The 18,218-nt window shown below is 50.4% G+C and overlaps 1 protein-coding gene across 2 annotated transcripts in view; it reads left to right on the forward strand.

Annotated features, from left to right (window-relative positions):
- ITGAL (integrin subunit alpha L) overlaps positions 1 to 17,093 on the forward strand; it is a 49,160-nt gene extending 32,067 nt beyond the window's left edge. The window contains exons 16-31 of one of the 2 annotated variants that reach the window (XM_070779918.1): positions 356 to 516; positions 606 to 757; positions 2,945 to 3,034; positions 5,971 to 6,027; positions 6,122 to 6,195; positions 6,715 to 6,856; positions 8,978 to 9,088; positions 9,490 to 9,569; positions 9,675 to 9,761; positions 11,279 to 11,354; positions 12,886 to 12,996; positions 13,245 to 13,301; positions 13,397 to 13,495; positions 14,140 to 14,235; positions 15,080 to 15,190; positions 15,682 to 17,093. In XM_070779918.1, coding sequence (XP_070636019.1) covers positions 356 to 516; positions 606 to 757; positions 2,945 to 3,034; positions 5,971 to 6,027; positions 6,122 to 6,195; positions 6,715 to 6,856; positions 8,978 to 9,088; positions 9,490 to 9,569; positions 9,675 to 9,761; positions 11,279 to 11,354; positions 12,886 to 12,996; positions 13,245 to 13,301; positions 13,397 to 13,495; positions 14,140 to 14,235; positions 15,080 to 15,190; positions 15,682 to 15,852 — 1,675 coding nt within the window. In that variant the 3' untranslated portion in view covers positions 15,853 to 17,093. The remainder of the gene's footprint in view (positions 1 to 355; positions 517 to 605; positions 758 to 2,944; positions 3,035 to 5,970; positions 6,028 to 6,121; positions 6,196 to 6,714; positions 6,857 to 8,977; positions 9,089 to 9,489; positions 9,570 to 9,674; positions 9,762 to 11,278; positions 11,355 to 12,885; positions 12,997 to 13,244; positions 13,302 to 13,396; positions 13,496 to 14,139; positions 14,236 to 15,079; positions 15,191 to 15,681) is intronic. The other variant, XM_070779919.1, reaches the window with a different exon arrangement.
- Positions 17,094 to 18,218: the final 1,125 nt, after the last annotated feature.

The following is an 18,218-nucleotide window of genomic DNA, read 5'->3' on the forward strand; positions in this document are numbered from 1 at the left end:
TGCAAGATTATTGGCACTGAAGTAGTACAATATCTTAGTTCCCCCACCAGGGATCAAACCTGGGCCCTTGGCAGTGAAAGCTTGGCGCCCTAACCACTGAGGCCAGGGATTTCCGTGACTTCTTTCTTTAGAAACTCACTCTTCTGTATGGAAAATATGTCGGAAGGCTGGTAGGATGAATTATCATTATGAGGAGCCCTAATGAATGATTATTATTATTGTTGTTGCAAAGAGACAGTGACAATGAAGTCTGTAGTAGGGAAGGGAAATCCTCTGGATTCTGCTGGAGCCCCAGGTCTGATTGTGGGTGGCAGCTGAAGCCAAGGGAGAGTGTTGATTGTTTCCTGCCCTGCAGCTCCCGGCCTGTGGTGGACATCATCACAAGCGTGTCCTTCTCCCCGGCCGAGATCCCAGTGCATGAAGTCGAGTGCTCCTATTCCACCAGCAACCAGAAGAAGGAAGGCGTTAACCTCACAGTCTGTTTCCAGGTCAAGTCTCTCATCTCCACCTTCCAAGGTCAGTGCTGTCCTCCAGGTGGCCCCCAATCCCAGCCCCTGGCCCCAGGATCCGCCACCACTCACCTCTTGCCTTTCCACCCTGCCCAGGGCACCTGGTTGCCAACCTCACTTACACTCTGCAGCTGGATGGCCATCGGACCCGAAGCCGGGGCTTGTTCCCAGGAGGGAAACACAAACTCATCGGGAACACAGCTGTCACCCCTGTCAAGTCCTGCTTTGTGTTCTGGTTCCACTTCCCGGTAAGGAGCCGGCAAGGCTGCTTGGGGCAGGGGAGGGGTGGATGAGCTGACCGCAGCGGGAGGCAGCCCCGGTGCCAGGCTCAGCTCCATCATTGTCCAGCGAGGGTCACAGGTCACCTTGATCTCTCAGTCCTACCATTTCCTCTTTGTACCATAGTAGTAACTATACCTTCAGCATGCTGTCTTAGAGTCCTTAATCCACGTCCACAGGCATTTTTAACATGACTGCAACTGTAAAATGCTTACCGTTTTTCCCATACTCTTTTCACATATTGTATATCAATGCTGCAGCCTAGCTTTCAGATTTATTGATTTTGGGGGGAAGCCACACGGAGCAGCACAATCTTACTTCATTCAGAGCTTGTCTGTCTCATACTGCAAATCCCCACCATAGAATTTAGACATTTTAAACAGAAATTAGCCAGAGAAGAGGCATTGTGACGTCATGGAAAGACTTGAGGCTTGGGAGTTGGAAGGGTCTGGGTTCACTCACTAGTTCTGGTCCTTAGGGAAACGTGTCACCTTTTTACACCTCATTTTCCTTGCGTATAATTAGAGGATAATGACACCTACCTCTTCAAGTTGGGGGAAATGTTACCTAAGTACAATGTGAATGTCTCCAAAGTGTCAGGGATTTCTTTGGAAGGAATGATGCTAAAGCTGAAACTCCAGTACTTTGGCCACCTCATGCGAAGAGTTGACTCATTGGAAAAGACTCTGATGCTGGGAGGGATTGGGGACAGGAGGAGAAGGGGACGACAGAGGATGAGATGGCTGGATGGCATCACTGACTCGATGGACGTGAGTCTGGGTGAACTCCGGGAGTTGGTGATGGACAGGGAGGCCTGGCATGCTGCGATTCATGGGGTCGCAAAGAGTCGGACACGACTGAGCGACTGAACTGACTGACTGAACTGAAAGTGTCAGGCACTGGTATTAATAATAACATAAAAGACCAAGACTCTGGACTTCCCTCGTGGTCCAGTGGTTAAGAATCACCGTTGAAGGCATATACCCTGAAAGAGAAACATGTATCCCATTGTTTATTGCAGCACTATTTACAATAGCTAGAACATGGAAGCAGCCTAGATGCCCATCGACAGATGAATGGATAAAGAAGTTGTGGTACATATACACAGTGGAATATTACTCAGCCACAAAAAGGAACACATGTCAGTTCTGATGAGGTGGATGAACCTAGAACCTATTATACAGAGTGAAGTGAGTCAGAAAGAAAAAGATAAATATCATATTCTAACACATATATACAGAATCTAGAAAAATGGTAGTGAAGAATTTATTTACGGGGAAGCAATGGAGAAACAGACATAGAAAATAGACTTATGGACAGGGGAAAGGGGAGGACAGGGTGAGATTTATGGAAAGAGTAACATGGGAACTTATACTACCGTATATAAAATAGATAGCCAACAGGAATTTGCTGTATGGCTCAGGAAACTCAAACAGAGGCTCTGTACCAATCTAGAGGGGAGGGATGGGGGTGGGAGATGGGAGGGAGGTTCAAAAGGGAGGGGGATATATGTATACCTATGGCTGATTCATGTTGAGGTTTGACAGAAAACAACAAAATTCTGTAAAGCAATTATCATTCAATAAAAAATTTTAAAAATAATAGAAATAAAGTGCACAATTAAATAAATTAAAAAAAAGAATCCCTCTTGCAATGCAGGGGACGCAGATTCAATCCCTGGTCCAGGAACTAAGATCCTACATGCCACAGCTAAAGATCCTGGGTGCTATGACTAAGACCCAAGGTGTCCAAATTAATTAATTTTTTAAAAAGACTAAGACCCACTCCTGTTCTCAAGGACCTAAGATATTCTGGTTATTCCAGAGTATTTTTTCTTTGTGCAAACTTTGATAGTTGTTGCCTAGACGAGTTTGACAAAGATCTGGGGGCTTCTGTTAGGACTCAAGGAGGAAAAGCACCATGGTTGAGGGCTGATATCTGCCTTGGAATTGGGGCTGACGGATGAACACTGACAGAAAAGCAAGTCAGGCATTTCACAAACACCCGATGTGTAGTAAACATATTCCCTTGGTAAGTTCTCAGACAACTAGCTGCTGAAATTCCATCATTTATAAAGTACGGACAAGGTGTGTCTTTCACTGGAAGTGTGGTGAAGGTTAAACTCGTGACAAGGGGTGTATTCTTATTGTCCTCAGATATGCATTCAAGATCTCATCTCTCCCATCAACGTCTCCCTAAGTTACTCTCTCTGGGAGGAAGAAGGGACACCGAGGGACCCAAGGGCGGTAAGAACAGATGAGTTGGGGGAATTGATAATAAACAGGGGAGAATAGAAATTCGATTTGGCAGGATTGTATTATATTGGATTCAAGCAATAGAAATGAAATATGCAGGAAGGAGTCTATAGGAGTTTTGTACTTAAAAGACATTTGGAAAACGGGTTGACAAGATGGGGACCAGAGCGGGGAGAGTCTCTAGGGGCTCTCAAGAGGAAGAAATAATGGATGGACTGCCCAGGGCATGGCCTCTTCTGTGAATCTTCTCCCAGTCCCTCAGTGCATCAGCTTCAGACTTCATTAGGCTTCTCTTGCTCAGTTGTATCTGACTCTGCAATGCTATGGACTGTATAATCTGCCAGGCTCCTCTGTCCATGGGATTTCCCAGGCCAGAATATTGAAGTGGGTTGCCATTTCCTCTTCCAGGGTCTCTTGCATTGGCAGGCAAATTCTCTACCCCTGGGCCACCTGGGAAGCCCCATTAGGCTTCTAACAGGAGGCAAATTTCTGAGAGATGCAAATTACAGGGAAAGAACACCAGAAGGCCCAGGACCATCCCTTATCTGTGGAAGAACAGGACACCTTGATCAGCCTTGCCAAAGGGTACTCCACTGAGGGCAGGTGGTTCCTGCAGAGCCTCACTGGGGTGCCCTTGTTATGGAAAAGAACAGGAAAACCCTGTCTGTCTTTGTCTACCTGATTGCATGCTCCCTACCCAGCTTGGTTTCCTCTTCTGAAATCCTTGACACTCAGCCACTGGTTTAGCTTCTGTTGGAAGGGAGCAGGGTCTGATGGAAGGAACCTGGGCCTGGAACCCTGAAGATGAGGATTTTTTTTTTTTTTTTAAGGAATATTCTTGGTTGATTACAGACCCAGCCAAAGCTGTTTATTTTTTTTATTTATGGTTGTGCTGGGTCTTTGCCACTGCACAGGCTTCGCTCCAATTGCAGCAAGTGGGGGCTACTCTCTAGCTGTGGTACTCAGGCTTCTCTTTGCAGTGGCTTCTCTCGCTGCAGAGCATGGGCTCCAGGGCGCAGGTGCGTGGGCCTCAGCAGCTGTGGCTCCCAAGCTCTAGAGCATAGGCTCAATAGTTGTGGCTTAGTTGCTCCAAAGCCTGGGGGATCTTCCCGGACCAGGGACCGAACCCTTGTCTCCTGCACTGGCAGCAGATTCTTCACCACTGAGCCACCAACCAAGACCCCTGGATTTTTTTTTCCCCGGCACAAGCAGGTTCTGTCTTACTCTGGGACTGTCTGTTCTCTGAAGTGAGTCCCAGCATTGTGAGGCCCCTTCAGAGCTGGAGCATGGTGACTGCTAAGCATGGCGACTCTCTTGTGGTTTTTGCCAGTGCCCCACTCCCCAACCTGCCACGCACTCAGGATGTATAGGGACAACCAGCAGTTTCTCCCACAGGTACTAGTTTAAAAAAAAAAGGCAAACTGTGTGGGGCGGCAACTCAGGGTTAAAAAGAGACCTGAGGTCACAGTTGTCAAAAAGGCTTCCTGGGGGAACTGTCACTGGTTCTGGATCTCCCAGAATGAGTGGACTTTGTGGGGAGGAGAGGCATGGTTTTAATTTTGGAGACAATGGGAAGGTGGGCTTAGCTTCTGTCAGGACAACTGAGCAAGACAGAGGCCCTCGATGCCCCTTTGGGGACCAACTGTAGTTTCTGGTGTGTGGTGGGAATAATTTGTGTGTGAATGTTGAGGGTAGGCGAAAGCTCTCAGCACAGAATGCCAGGATCCCTGCCTTTAAGGAAGAGTCAGAGGCTGCTTGGCAGGTGGCTCGGAAGTCGAGGAGGCTGGAGTCTTCTCTAGAACATACAGATGATCACCCATAAAATATTTCTGTGACCCCATTACCCTCCACTGCCTAATATGAATTGCAAGGCCAGGGGGAATCTGGACCCTGCATCTGGACACCTCCTGACAGGTGGCACCCCAGCCGTCTGAGGACCTCTCTGCTCCTTACACCTTACACGGGCAGTCTCTGTTGCCTTGGTCTCGGTGTAAATTGTTCTTTCTTACTCTCTCTCCATCCTCTTCACCTGGCTCCCTCCTCCTCATCCTTTATAATATTTCAGTTGTGATGCCGTCCCTTCAGGAAGCTTCCCTCATCTCCAGGCATGGGAGAGTCCCCTTCTAGACCCTCTAAACACATCCTGTACTTGTCCCACCCTCACGCTTGAGGGTGCCTGGCCCTTTCTCTCACCAGATTGGGAGGAAGGGCAGGGTGTCTGTTTTGTTCTCTGGTGTGGGGGGGTCTGGGGGCTTCCCAGGTGGCCAATGCAGGAGATGTAAGAGGCTCGGGTTTGATCCCTGGGTTGGGAAGATCCCTTGAAGGACGAAATAGCAACCACTCCAGTATTCTTGCCTGGAGAATCCCGTGGACAGAGGAGCTTGGAGGGCTTCAGTTCATAGGGTTGCAGAGAGTCGGATAAGACTGAAGTGATTGAGCACGCATGCACGTGGGAGTCTGGTCCCGAGCAGAAATTCTAGAAACATTGAAAAAACTGGCCTTGATCTGATAAGAGCTGGAGAGCTATTCTAGAAGGGAAGTGGGACTCACAGAAAAGAACCACAGGAAGAGCTATTCCCCAGCAGAAGAGCCTAGATGCTGTGCAGCCAGGTGTTCCTGCAAGCAGAGAAGTTGGGCTGGGGGAAGCTAGGGGAGTGCATGGTCAAGGCCCAGATCTCCTGGCCAGGATGGGAAGTGGGCACACGTGCTGAGCCTCCCTCAAGGAGCTGCCTCCAGAGGAGGGTGGCACAGACGGCCTCAGGCTGAGTTGGGAGGTTGGGGCCCACACTGGGAAGGCTTTGGCTCCTGGGAGGGATGCAACCACACCCCCCGCCCCAGCTGAGCCCCGGCTCTGAGCCGCCGCAGCTCTCCTCTGTCAGTTCTGCTGCCTCAACCACCTTCCCTGTCTCCCACTCCTCCATGCTCAGCTGGACAGGGACATCCCGCCCATCCTGAAACCCTCACCACACTTGGAGACCAAGGAGGTAAGAGGGGCAGAGGGGCAGACAGAGAGGCGGGGGCCAGCCCTCCTGGGTGTGGGGACCTGAGCCTCCAGGTCCTTTCTTCTTGGCCTTTCAGATTCCTTTTGAGAAGAACTGCGGAGAGGACAAGAATTGTGAGGCAGACCTGAAGCTGGCCTTCTCCGACATGAGGTCTGTAAGGCTTCCACTGCCTGGCCCTCCTGTTCCACCCAATGTTTTCCCGAGGCAGCTCCTGGTTATAGAAGGAACACAGGGTGGATTTCCCTGGTGGTCCAGTGGTTAAGAATCCGGGTTCAGTCCCTGGTCAGGGAACTAAGATCTCTCATGCCTCAGGGCAACTAAGCCGGCATTCCACAACCAAGACCTGATGCAGCCAAAAATAAATAAATATATAAGTATTTTTTAAAAGAAAAGAAGTAGTATTTGTATGAAGTGACGGTCAGAAGACCCCCATGGACACTGACTCTTATTTGTCATCTGGGCCTTAGATTCCTCCTCTGAGAAATGCTGGTTCATTGCAGCCCTCCTATCAGGCATAGAGGAGATGGCAAAACTTAAAGCCTGTGCATAGGAGCATATTTTGCTATGTTTCTTTTTTCTGGCCTATCGGATCCCTCAGTTCTGAAAGCCTCCACCTCTGATCCTATTTCTTTCATGGACTCCCATAACTTTGCCCTGATTTCCCCTCAGATCCAAAATCCTGCGTCTGACCCCCTCTGCCAGCCTCTCTGTGAGGCTGACACTGAGGAACACAGCAGAAGATGCTTACTGGGTCCAGGTCACCCTGAGCTTCCCCCAGGGACTCTCATTCCGCAAAGTGGAGATCCTCAAGGTGAGTGAGAGGGCAGGGCCTGCCCACAGACCAGGCGCCCGGCTAGTCCTGCAGCATCTGCTGCCTCCTGGAGCCCCAGGCAGCCAGGACAGCCTGAAGATGTGGGTGAAGTCTTCAGACCACGTCTGGGTTCTCAGCCTGATGGCCACAAATGAACTGTGAGACCTAAGATACAAGGTTCATGCTCTGTGGGCCTCAGATTTGCCAACAAGAGGTGAAGCTGGGCATGTCATGGGATTAGAGAGAAGGTCGCATGAGATAGAGAGTGTGACAGAGGCTTAAGGACCTGGGGACCAAAAAGTATACAGATTCCAGGAGATGGAGCCACCTTCCTCCTAAAGGTGACCAACATGTTTTCAAGGAATGGCCTGGGTTTTTTTTTTTTTTTATTCCAGTTTTATTGAGATATAATTGACAGAAAGCACTGTATAAGTGGAAGGTGTACAACAAGAAAAAAGTACACTCACAGTTCATGCAACCATCCCCACTATCTATCTGAAAAAGTTTTCCATCATCTCAAAAAAAATTCCGTACCCACAAGCAATAACTCCCATTCCCCACTCTCTGCCACTGGTAACCTTTAATCTATTTTCTGTCTCAATGAATTGGCCATCTTTAGGTATTTTGTATACCTTGAGTCATACAATATTTGTCCTTTTGTGTTTTGTATCACTTAGCATAATGTTCTTCGCCTTTGCTTAATGTTTTTGAGGTTCATCCCTGGGATAGTGTATGAATGTCATTCCTGTTTAAGGCTAATATTTTATCACAAGGATATAGCACATCTTGCTGATCTGTTCATCTGTTGATGGACCCTTGAGTTATTCTTATACAGCAACATTCACTGCTTCTTTTTGAAAATTGTTATTTATTTGTTTAATAGCTGCATTGGGTCTTTGTGCGCACGGGTTTTTCTCTGGTTGCGGTGAGCAGGCACTCCTCTTCATGGCAGTGCGCAGGCTTCTCATTGCGGTGGCTTCTCTTGTTGCGGAGCACTGGCTCCAGGGCATGCGGGCCGCAGCAGTTGTGGTGCACGGGCTTAGTTTCTCCTTCACATGTGGAATCTTCCTGGACCAGGGTTGGAACCCGTGTCCCCTGCATTGGCAGAAAGGTTCCTAACCATTGGACCACTATGGAAGTTCTGAGTGCTTCCTTAAGGGACACATCGTAGAGTGATTAAAAACTTGAGATCTGGAGTTAAACAGACCTGTGTTCAAGTTCCTACCAGATTCCTGTCAAGGTTACCTAATTATGAGACTGTGGGAAAGTCACTCAACTTGCCTGAACCCTTATTTCCTGTCTAACTTTCTTCTCAATCTAAGCTGAAATCTGTCCTTTCCAGACAGTCATGAAGATAAAGGGTTTTGTTCTGCTTAGCCCAGGATCAAGTGCATTTTGGAAATGGTTGCTGAATGTGTGGATGTAGCAGCGTTTTAACTCCCCTGTGATTGTACCTCAATTCACTGAGCCATTCCTCTCTTTGGCTTGTTGGATCGCTTCCAGTTTTTGCCTAGGAAAAATAGTATTGCAGTGAACATCGTTTTTAATATTCCTGTGCCTTTATTTTTTTCCCCAAACTTTAAACTTTTTATTTTGTTTTGGGGTATAGCCAATGACTCAGTCATACATAGATGAACATCTTTTTAAAACTTTATTTATTTGGCTGCACTGGATCTTCATTGCTGTGTGTGGACTCCCTCTAGTTGCGGCAAGCAGGGGCTACTCTCTAGTTGCGGTGCTCGGGCTTCTTATTGCAGTGACTTCTCTTGTTGGGGAGCCCAGGCTCTAGGGAGCACAGGCTTCAGGAGTTGAGGCGTGGGTTCTAGAGCACCAGCTCGGTAGTTGCAGCGCACAGGCTTTGTTTGCTCCCCTGCAAGTGGGATCTTCCCGGACCAGGGATCGAACCCACGTTTCCAGCATTGGCAGGAGGATTCTTAAATGCTGGACCACGAGGGAAGTCATTACAGTGAATATCTTTGTACTGAATCCCTGATTCTTTGGCCCCATCGTTCTCTACACGTGCCCTGGCATGGAGGAGGTGGGCCCTGAGAGGTTAGTGGCCTTTGGGGAACCCTTAGCTTTGCCCACTAAAAAGCTCCTTCTTTCACGTCTCACCCCCAGCCCCACAGCCATGTACCTGTGGGCTGCGAGGAGCTCCCTGAGGAGGCCGTAGTGCACAGCAGGGCCCTCTCCTGCAATGTGAGCTCTCCCATCTTCGGAGAAGACAGCATGGTGAGTGCCACCAGCCCCCAGGAGCCCAGCGGCCAGGGGCTGTAAGCTCAGGAAGGGAGGGAGGGAGCTCCTGGCTCTGGGGAAAGGGAAGGTGATTGACAAGGCCAGGTGTACCCCACCCCCTACCCCTAAGAGAGTGTGTGCAGAGGTGTCCTGTGTCATGTTCGAGAAGCTGGACTTTGGAATCGGAGAAACCCAGGGTTGGGTCATATGTACTGTGACCGCACATACACGACTTAATCACTCGGAACCTCGGTATCCTCATCTCTACAGTGGGGATGAAGTACCCAGCCCAGGGAGGTTCCTATGACTATGGCAGTGGGCCCATGGGGCTGTGAGGGGCCAAGGCAGTCCCCTGAGGCCCAGGCCCCCTCCTTCATACCCCTCTCCTCTCCTGCCAGGTTGATATCCAGGTGATGTTTAATACGCTGCAGAAAGGCTCCTGGGGGGATTTTATCGAGCTGCAGGCCAATGTGAGCTGGTGAGCAGATCCCCACCCGCGTCTCCACCCGCCCTTGGCCTCAGACTGTCTCACGGTCCTGGCCAAGCCGTCTCCTAACACTGCCTTCTATCCTGCCCCCTGCAGCAACAATGAGGACTCAAGCCTCCTGGAGGACAACTCGGCCACCACCAGCATCCCTGTCATGTACCCCATCAACGTCCTCACCAAGGAGTGAGTCCTGAGCGGCCACCCCGCCTTCTCCTCCCGCCTCCGCCTCCCCACCCACGGCCGCAGCCTTCCTCCCAGGGCTGCCCCTCCTCCCACCCCCTAGAGGCCCAGGGGTGATAAGAACTGATTCCAGCCACAAGCCCAGCAGATTTCAGTACTCAGTAGAGCGAAGGCCCGCGGAAAGTTCTGAGTCTGAGTCAGATGGAAACTTACTGAACCGGTGTCTGTCACCTTCTTTCCGGCTGCAATGCACAGCTGGGGACTTTCCCGGGAGCTTTCAGTACCTCGTGGGGCAGCCATTTGCCTTTGTCCCATTTACTTATGAACCATGAGGCCCAGAGAAGGGAGGAACTTGCCCAGAGTGGACAACTACGAAGTACTGACCCCAGGATCTGAACTTGAGTCTGTCTGACTTCAAACCCCAGCCAAGCTCTTTACTACTTCCAGCTGTGTTAGATTCCCTCTTCCCTGGAGCCAGCAGAGCTAGAAGACATAGAAAAGTTTTCACCATGACCCTTGCCCACTGAGACTTTATGATCAGGTAGGAGAGCCCAAACTCATGTACATGCAGAGGAAATGAGTCTCAGAATGTTGTGGTAGGAAGGACCCATAGGGCTCACTTCTTGGATTTTCTCATTTACCAAAAGGGGAGGAGGCCAGAGAAGGGAAGTGGCATTTTTAAGTCTGAGTGAGATAAGGACGAGGATGGTGTCTGATCTGGTGTCCCTGGTGCTTTTGAACATAAACGCCACACACAATGATGTTGTCTGAGGCGTGATATGGAATCAGAGTCAGGAAAGATGATGTGGACTGGAGGAAACTTGGAAGGAAGGGTTGGTGGGGAACAGGGGCTTGAACTGGGGTCTGGAGGATAGGGGTGGAAGTGGTTCAGATATGGGCCAGGAAGGAAGGCATCCGTGGTTATCAGAGAGACAAGTGGAGGGGGCAACACGGAGGCAGCAAACAGTGGGGCCGATCCGGGGAGCAAGGAGTGGGCAGGCCCGGAGGTGGTAGGTGTGAGCGGGAGCAGTCAGCAGGCAGACCAGGAAACAAGCAGGTCTGGCTGTGGTGGAACACTGGACCTAACTCATTGTGGGCACCAGGGAACCACTGATGGATTCAAAGGAAATGCATGACAAGATTAGGGAGCTCATTAGAAGGATGGAGTGGGGAGTGGTCCAGAGGCTGGTGTAGTTCTCTAGGAGATGAGCAGTGGGGTCCAGAGGACAACGGAGGCCCCAGCGAGGTGGCGTCTAGTGGGGAGAACACAGCTCCAAAGGCCACCCCTCTGTGATCCTGCCCTGGTCCCCCACTGCAGGACTCTGAGTAAGACCAACCCCTTCCATGAGCCTGAATTTCCAAAGGGCAACAGCAGAGCAGTGTCGGGATGATGTGAGACCGAGCCTGCACCATTTCTAGAACAGTGGCTGGCAACTCCAAGGCTTCCCCTGCCCGGGGCCCCCCGAGTGACTGGTTTGCTGTCTTCTCCATCGTCTCCAGCTGCTCCTCTCTCTCCACAGCCAGGAAAACTCCACGCTGTATATCAGTTTCACCCCCAAGAGTCCCAAGATCCACCATGTCAAGCACATTTACCAGGTATGAACCTCAATGTGAAAGAGTCCTTAGAAGTGCCAGGCGCAGCCCCATCCCAAGAACTAAGTATGCAGCAGAGACCAACTAGATCCTGTCCCTAAAGGACCCCAGCCCTCCACCTTCTGTGATCCTTTCCTGAAATGCTCCCAGTGGCAGCATACTCATCGGCTCCTTTCCACCCCTGGATAAATTGTTTCTGGAATCACAGAACTCTAGAACCCAAGTACTCTAAGAAAGAACCTAATTTTTTGAGTTTTGTTTTTATATTTAAAAAATTTTCTTGATGTGGACCATTTTTAGTCTTTATTGAATTTGTGACTATATGGCTTCTGTTTTTTTGTTTTGGCTTTTTGGCCCTGAGGCATGTGGGATCTTAACTCCCTGACTTGGGATCAACCTGCACGCCTTACACTGGAAGGCGAAGTCTTAACCACTGAACCACCAGGGAAGTCACTGATTTGTGATTTTTGTATTTATTTTACTGAAGTATGATTGATATGTGCTTCCCAGGTGGCACTAGTGGTAAAGAACCCACCTGCCAATGCAGAAGACATAAGAGATGCAGGTTAGATCCCTGGGTTGGGAAGATCCCCTAGAGGAGGGCATGGCAACCCACTCCAGTATTCTCACCTGGAGAATCCCATGGACAGAGGAGCCTGGCAGCCTATGGTCCATAGGGTTGCAAAACTTAGCATGCACTCGTGCATAATTGATTTCCAATGTTGTATTGCTTTTTTGGTTTTTTGAAATAGAAAATTCCCATTTATTTTAAGATTCAATTATGTAGACATTTGATCTGCTAATTGTGTTCTCAGGTACGGAATCCAATTCATGTCTTTCAGAGAGAACCTAGGTTTTTGTTTGTTTGCTTGTTTTTGTTTTTGCCTCAAGGCACTGCTTGCACGATCTCAGTTCCCCAACCAGGGATTGAACTTGGGCCACAGCAGTGAAAGCCTGGAATCCTAAACACTAAGCCACCTGTGAACTCCCAGGAAGTGTTTCTTAAATCAATCCAGTGCACTTGCCAAAATGTCTTTGCCAACCTGCATTGTGCAAATAATTTTTGCATCCGTCCTTGTTAAATGTCCTTCCTCTTTCACTCATTCAGAAAATAACTCTTGCGAGGCTGGTTATATGCTGAGTACTGTGTCATGGCTATACGAAGTGCATGTGAAAAGATCCCCGGCTCCTGCCCTCACACAGCTCACAGTCTAGGGGGGATACACACACACACACACACACACACACACACACACACACAAGCAGATGGTTTACTATCTTGCTAGAGAACAAAAGTGCTGTGGGGGAGTCAGCCAGACCTTCAGGGATGATGTCTGAGCAGTATCTTGCAGGATGGGCAAGGGTAGGCCATATGGAGGAAGCAGAGAAGAACCCAAGCTGTAATGGTGTGAATGACCATGGCCCGCTGCCTAATGAAGAGGGGGCTCCTTGGGCCCCAGCCAAGGAGGATTGGATCTGGGGTGACAGTTGGGGTGGCATTCAGGGCTCTGCAGCCCCTTGTCCTCTGTACCAGGTGAGGATCCAGCCTTCTAACTATGACAACATGCCCCCACTGGAGGCCTTGGTTAGGGTACCACGGGTGCACAGCGAGGGGCTCATCACCCACAAGTGGAGCATACAGATGGTGAGTTGGCCCAGAGGAGGGAAGGGCACCCAGGTCTGTGAAGGGGAGCTCCTGACGGGGAATGAGGGGTGACAGATGGGTAGAGATGGTAGTGAGACTGATTGAACCTGCCAAGAACCAAGGAGGGGAGAACTGGGAGACAAGGTGGTATCGGAGAGGTGGGGAGGAATGATGGATGGGTCTGGGCTCAAGGGGCCAGCATCCTCTCAGCTCTGGACTAACTGAAGACCCTGACTCCTCCTTCCCAGGAGCCTCCAGTCAACTGCAGCCCCAGAAATCTGGAGAGTCCATCTGATGAGGCTGAGGTACCGGCCGTGACCTCAGCAACTGAGGCAGGGGCTGGGCAGGGGGCAGGTGGGAAGAGACCTCCCTGACCCTCTGCTTTCCTTCTTCCCGTCAGTCTTGCTCGTTTGGAACCGAGTTCCGCTGCCCAATTGACTTCAGACAGGAGATCCTTGTCCAAGTGAACGGGATGGTGGAGTTGAGGGGGACGATCAAGGTAGCAAGCACCCGATGGCCACAGACCCCAAATGGTTGGGGGGGTTGGGCTCAAGAGGGACGATGGGTTCTCCCAGCAGACCTGCCTTTTTTTTGTTCTGTCTTGAGGAAATGTCCCCGACATTTACACAGTTGCAGATGAAAGAGGACCAACATTTGTTTAAAATTTGCAGGACTATTTTCATGGGCCGACCGATGGTTCTTAGGGCTTCCCTGGTGGTTCAGACAGTAAAGAATCTGCCTGCAATGCAGGAGACCTGGGATCAATCCCTGGGTTGGGAAGATCCCCTGGAGGAGGGCATGGCAACCCATTCCATTATTCTCGCCTGGAGAATTCCATGGACAGAGGAGCCTGGCAGGCTACAGTCCATGGGGTCTCAAAGAGTCAGGCATGACTGAGTGACTATCCCTCACTCACTCACGGATGGTTCTTACAAGTTCTTTGTAGGAAAAACCTCCTTCCCACAGTAACAAGCAGCACGTTGGGACACTCCAGGAGAGAATGGAGTAGAGACAGCGTGCCCACCAGGACCCTTCCACTGCCTCTGCCCCTTGAGTTGCGCTGGGGGGCAGAAGTCAGGGGGTCCTGAGTCCTCCTCCCCTCTAGCCTGATGGCTGCCCCTCCTGCACCCCTGCCTCCCACAGGCCTCCTCCATGTTGAGCCTCTGTAGCTCCCTCGCCATCTCCTTCAACAGCAGCAAGCATTTTCACCTCTATGGCAGGAACGCCTCCATGGCCCAGGTATCTCTGCCTCCTCAGAAGACCCGGGAACAAGGGAGAGCAGAGGGGTGGGAGGAGCCCCAGGGCAGAGCTAGGAGAGCGGAAGCTGGGAGTGTGGGAAGCCATGGAGGAGAAGGTTGGGGCTTTAGTGCCGTAAGAAGTTCCTCTCAGCCAGAGCCACAGGCCTTGGCACAGCTCCCCACCACCGCTGGTGGGCAGACAGACCAAGCATAAGGCCAGGATGAGTTTGACGGCAGCTCAGCCAAGGGGCCACTACCCTGCAGGCGGGGCACAGTGGGAAGGTGCTCTGGGCAGAGAGAGTAGCACGTGCAGGGCCCAGCTTTGAGAGAGCGGGCGAGGTGGGTTTAACAGCAGGAAGCTCAGGGACTTCGCTGGCAGTCCAGTGGTTAAGACTCCACGCAGGCGATGCAGGGGGCGTGGGTTCGACTCCAGGTCTGGGAACTGAAGAGTCCACAGGCTGTGATGCATGGTCAAAAAAAGGAAAAAAATAAAAATAAATAAGAGCAGAGAGCTCAGAGCAGAAGGGAAGGGATAGCTGAAAAAGTAAATAGAAGCCAGATTCCGGAAGGCTTTGAGTTGGGATTTCATCCTGGGACTGAGCGAAGCCTTTTAAGGGCTTAAGGAGGGGTGGGGCGCGGGGCCTGAGGTGCAGTTTTGCTGGTTCATTACAGTGGCTGCAATGGGAGATGTACTAGAGAGGGAGGGTCTGGGCCCAAGCCCCATGCTCTGTGTGACACAATCCAGATGGGAAAAGCTAAGACCTAGGGTCTGAGGCCAGATTCATACGTTGCATCTAGGATGGGAACAGCTTCCTCCCTGCATTTCTGTCTCTCCTCTCCCACAGGTCGTCATGAAGGTTGACCTTGTATATGAGAAAGAGATGCTCTATCTCTACGTGCTGAGCGGAATCGGGGGGCTGTTGTTGCTGTTCCTGATTTTCATAGCTCTGTACAAGGTAGGAGCTTCTGGGAAGAACGGGCACCCAACCAGGCCATGGAAAGCAGAATTGAGTGGAGTCAGGGAGCAGAACACCAAGACAAGAGGGTATTAAAGCCAGAAGGAGCGTCAGTCTACTCCTCCTTCTACAGATAAGCCCGCTGAGGCCCAAAGAGCAAGTAAGACTTGCCCCATCCCTCAACAAGCACTGGCAAAGCCAGACCTGGGTACCCAGGGAGAAGAAGAAGGAATCTCCCGTGTATTGAGGGCCAGGCACTGGGATACAGAGGCACGGACCACACACGTGGTCCATGCCTCTGAGATGCTCCCAGTCTCTATGGCAGACGGACGTGAACGTGCTCTGCAGCCTGTAACACAGGAGCCTAACCTAGGCTAGGGAAGTCCAGGAAGGCCTCTCAAGAGAGGCAGCCTTTGAGTTGGGATATGAAGGATGAATAGAAGTTAGGGCTCTGCGGGCTCTTTGTTCACTCCAGTGTTGTCTTCCTACAGGTTGGTTTCTTCAAACGGAACCTGAAGGAGAAGATGGAGGCGAACGTAGATGCTTCCAGTGAAATCCCTGGAGAAGATGCTGGGCAGCCGGAGTTGGAGAAAGAGTGCAAGGACCCAGGCTGCCTGGAGCCCCTCCAGAAGACGGATGAGGACGGAAGTGGTGGAGATTGAGGTGCAGCCCATATGCAGAGGGCCCAGGACTGGACTCGGGGTGCCTGGTACCAGCCTAGCTCTACCTGAATTTCACTGTGTGTTCCAGGGCAAGGCACTGCCCCTCCATAAGCCTCAGTTTCCCTATCTTGAACATGGGCCCTTTCCTGCCTGCCTCCTGTGCAGGCTTGTGCTAAAGATCCACTTAGGGGTGCACCAGGAAGGCCCCAGAGGTGAGGCTTTGTAATCATCACATGTCCTGGTTCCCACCGGCCCCTGTTAGTTTCCTCCCCTGCAAGAGAACATCTGATCTAAATTTGGAGAAATGGTCATCTCAGGACCTAGTAACACTCCAGGCTGTCATATCCACCTGTGCCTGGATGTCCTCAGGGACCTCAGACCACGCCCCCCTCCCCAGAACCTTGCCCTGCCTTCCCTGGAATCCTGTCAGCTTTTAATTCTCCTGCCAGAGCAAATCTCTTCTGTGTCACTACATTGCTCCTGCAAACCCTTTGACTAACAACCAAATTCCTTAATATGCCTTCCAAAATCTGCAAAATTGGGCCCCTGTTTCCCTCCCAGACTCTTCTAGAAATGTCCCGCCTTCCTTCCAGAGATGACCAGCCTTTTCACTTGCATGGCTCCTTCCTGGCTTACTGCCTTCACCCAGACTCTTCTCACTTCTCACTTCAGACTCCTCTCACGTTCCTCCTGCCTAACTCTCAGCTTTCAGTTCTCAGCTCACACATCACTTTCGCAGAGCAGCACCAACCCCCAACCTCAGCTCAGTTGGGTCCCCATGTTATACATGCCTACATAGCCTGTACTTGTTCTGCATAGCACTGATCATGTTTGTTAATTGTTAAATGATTTACTTCATATCTGTCTCTGAAATTAAACGATGAACTCCATGAGGGTGAGGATCATAGCTGTCTTGTTCACCTTGGGACCCCTGGTGATATCACAGAGCCAGATACATAGTAGGTGCTTGGCACAGTTTCACTGCATTAGTGAGGGTGCCCGTGGGAAGACAGGGAAAAAAGTTTGGGTGGGCCCCCTGGCAACGTCATCCATTGAGGCTCAGCCTTCCCCAGGCACCTGCCTCCTCATTCCACAGCCCCCCACCCCAGCACCCCATCACATCCTACCATGGCCCCTGCTGTGAGACTGTGAGCTCAAAGATGGAAACTATGTCCAGTGACTTGGCTCCCAGTGTCAACGACAATGCTTGTATGTATTTAGCAAATAAATGTGAAACTCTGGCCAATTTTGTGATGTTTTTGTACTGGTATAACATTCCAGCCTGACTCAATTAAATGAATATTTCCTCCTCAATCCTTCCACTAAGTGGGCCCAAAACAGTCAGATTTTTTTTAGTTGTTGTTTTCTTTCCTTTCTTTTTTTTCCTTCCTCTTCCCCTTCTTCCTCTTCTTTCTCTCCTTCCCCTTCTTTCTTCTTTTTTGCCATGATGACCCTCAGAAACTGACTTGTGCCTGATATTGTGAGTTAATTGAAGAGAAGCAGCAAGAGGGACTTCCCTGGTGTTCCAGTGGCTAAGACTGCACTCCCAATGCAGAGGGCCTAGGTTCGATCCCTGATCAGGGAATAAGATCGTTCGATCCCTGATCAGGGAATAAGATCCCACATGCCACAACTACAGATCCTGTGTGCCGCAACTAAGACCTGGTACAGCCAAATAAATAAATAAATATTTTTTAAAAAAGAAGAAGCAGTGAGAGAGGCACAGAAAGTGAGGAACAGGTTAGGGAGAGGCACTGAACATTTATTAAGCTGTGACAATAGACTTTCGCTGACATTACCCCCCCATCCCGCCTTGTTTTACTTGTTGCTTGGAGATTATTTTCCACTTGGTACAAGGCAAGGGTTATGGGACATCAGGAAGTCTCTTGTGTGGCTTGGATAGTAAAGGGTGGGGTTCTCTCAACTTCCTTCTTGGTATTTTTCTGTTTTCATATTAAAAGCCCAACTGTCTCTGTGGGTTGCAGTCTGCTTAGTCTTGGAGAGGGGATGGGAGAGGAGGGATCTCTGATGAGCCTGTGCCTTGGAAGGAAGTCTGGTGGCTGCTGGTGGTCACTCAGGATTGGAAGCTGCAGTTGGTTTTGCCAGGCTGCTACTTCTCCATGGCTTCCCGAGCCAGGTCACCAGTGATAATGCCAGTGGATACTGGGCAGATTCCGAGTGCTTGACAGCCATGAGTGGGAGAGCAGGCTTCCCAATAAAGAAGCTAGCTCACCAGTATCCCAGGTCAGCGTTGAGGAAACAGAGGTGGTAGACAACCCCTCTTTTAAATTTTATTTATTAATTTATTATTTTATCTGTGCTGGGTCTTCTTTGCTGCGCATTGGCCCTCTCTAGTTGCAGCAAAT

This window comes from Bos indicus, chromosome 25, assembly GCF_029378745.1.
Source record: "Bos indicus isolate NIAB-ARS_2022 breed Sahiwal x Tharparkar chromosome 25, NIAB-ARS_B.indTharparkar_mat_pri_1.0, whole genome shotgun sequence".
In the NCBI taxonomy this organism is placed as follows: Eukaryota; Metazoa; Chordata; class Mammalia; order Artiodactyla; family Bovidae; genus Bos; species Bos indicus.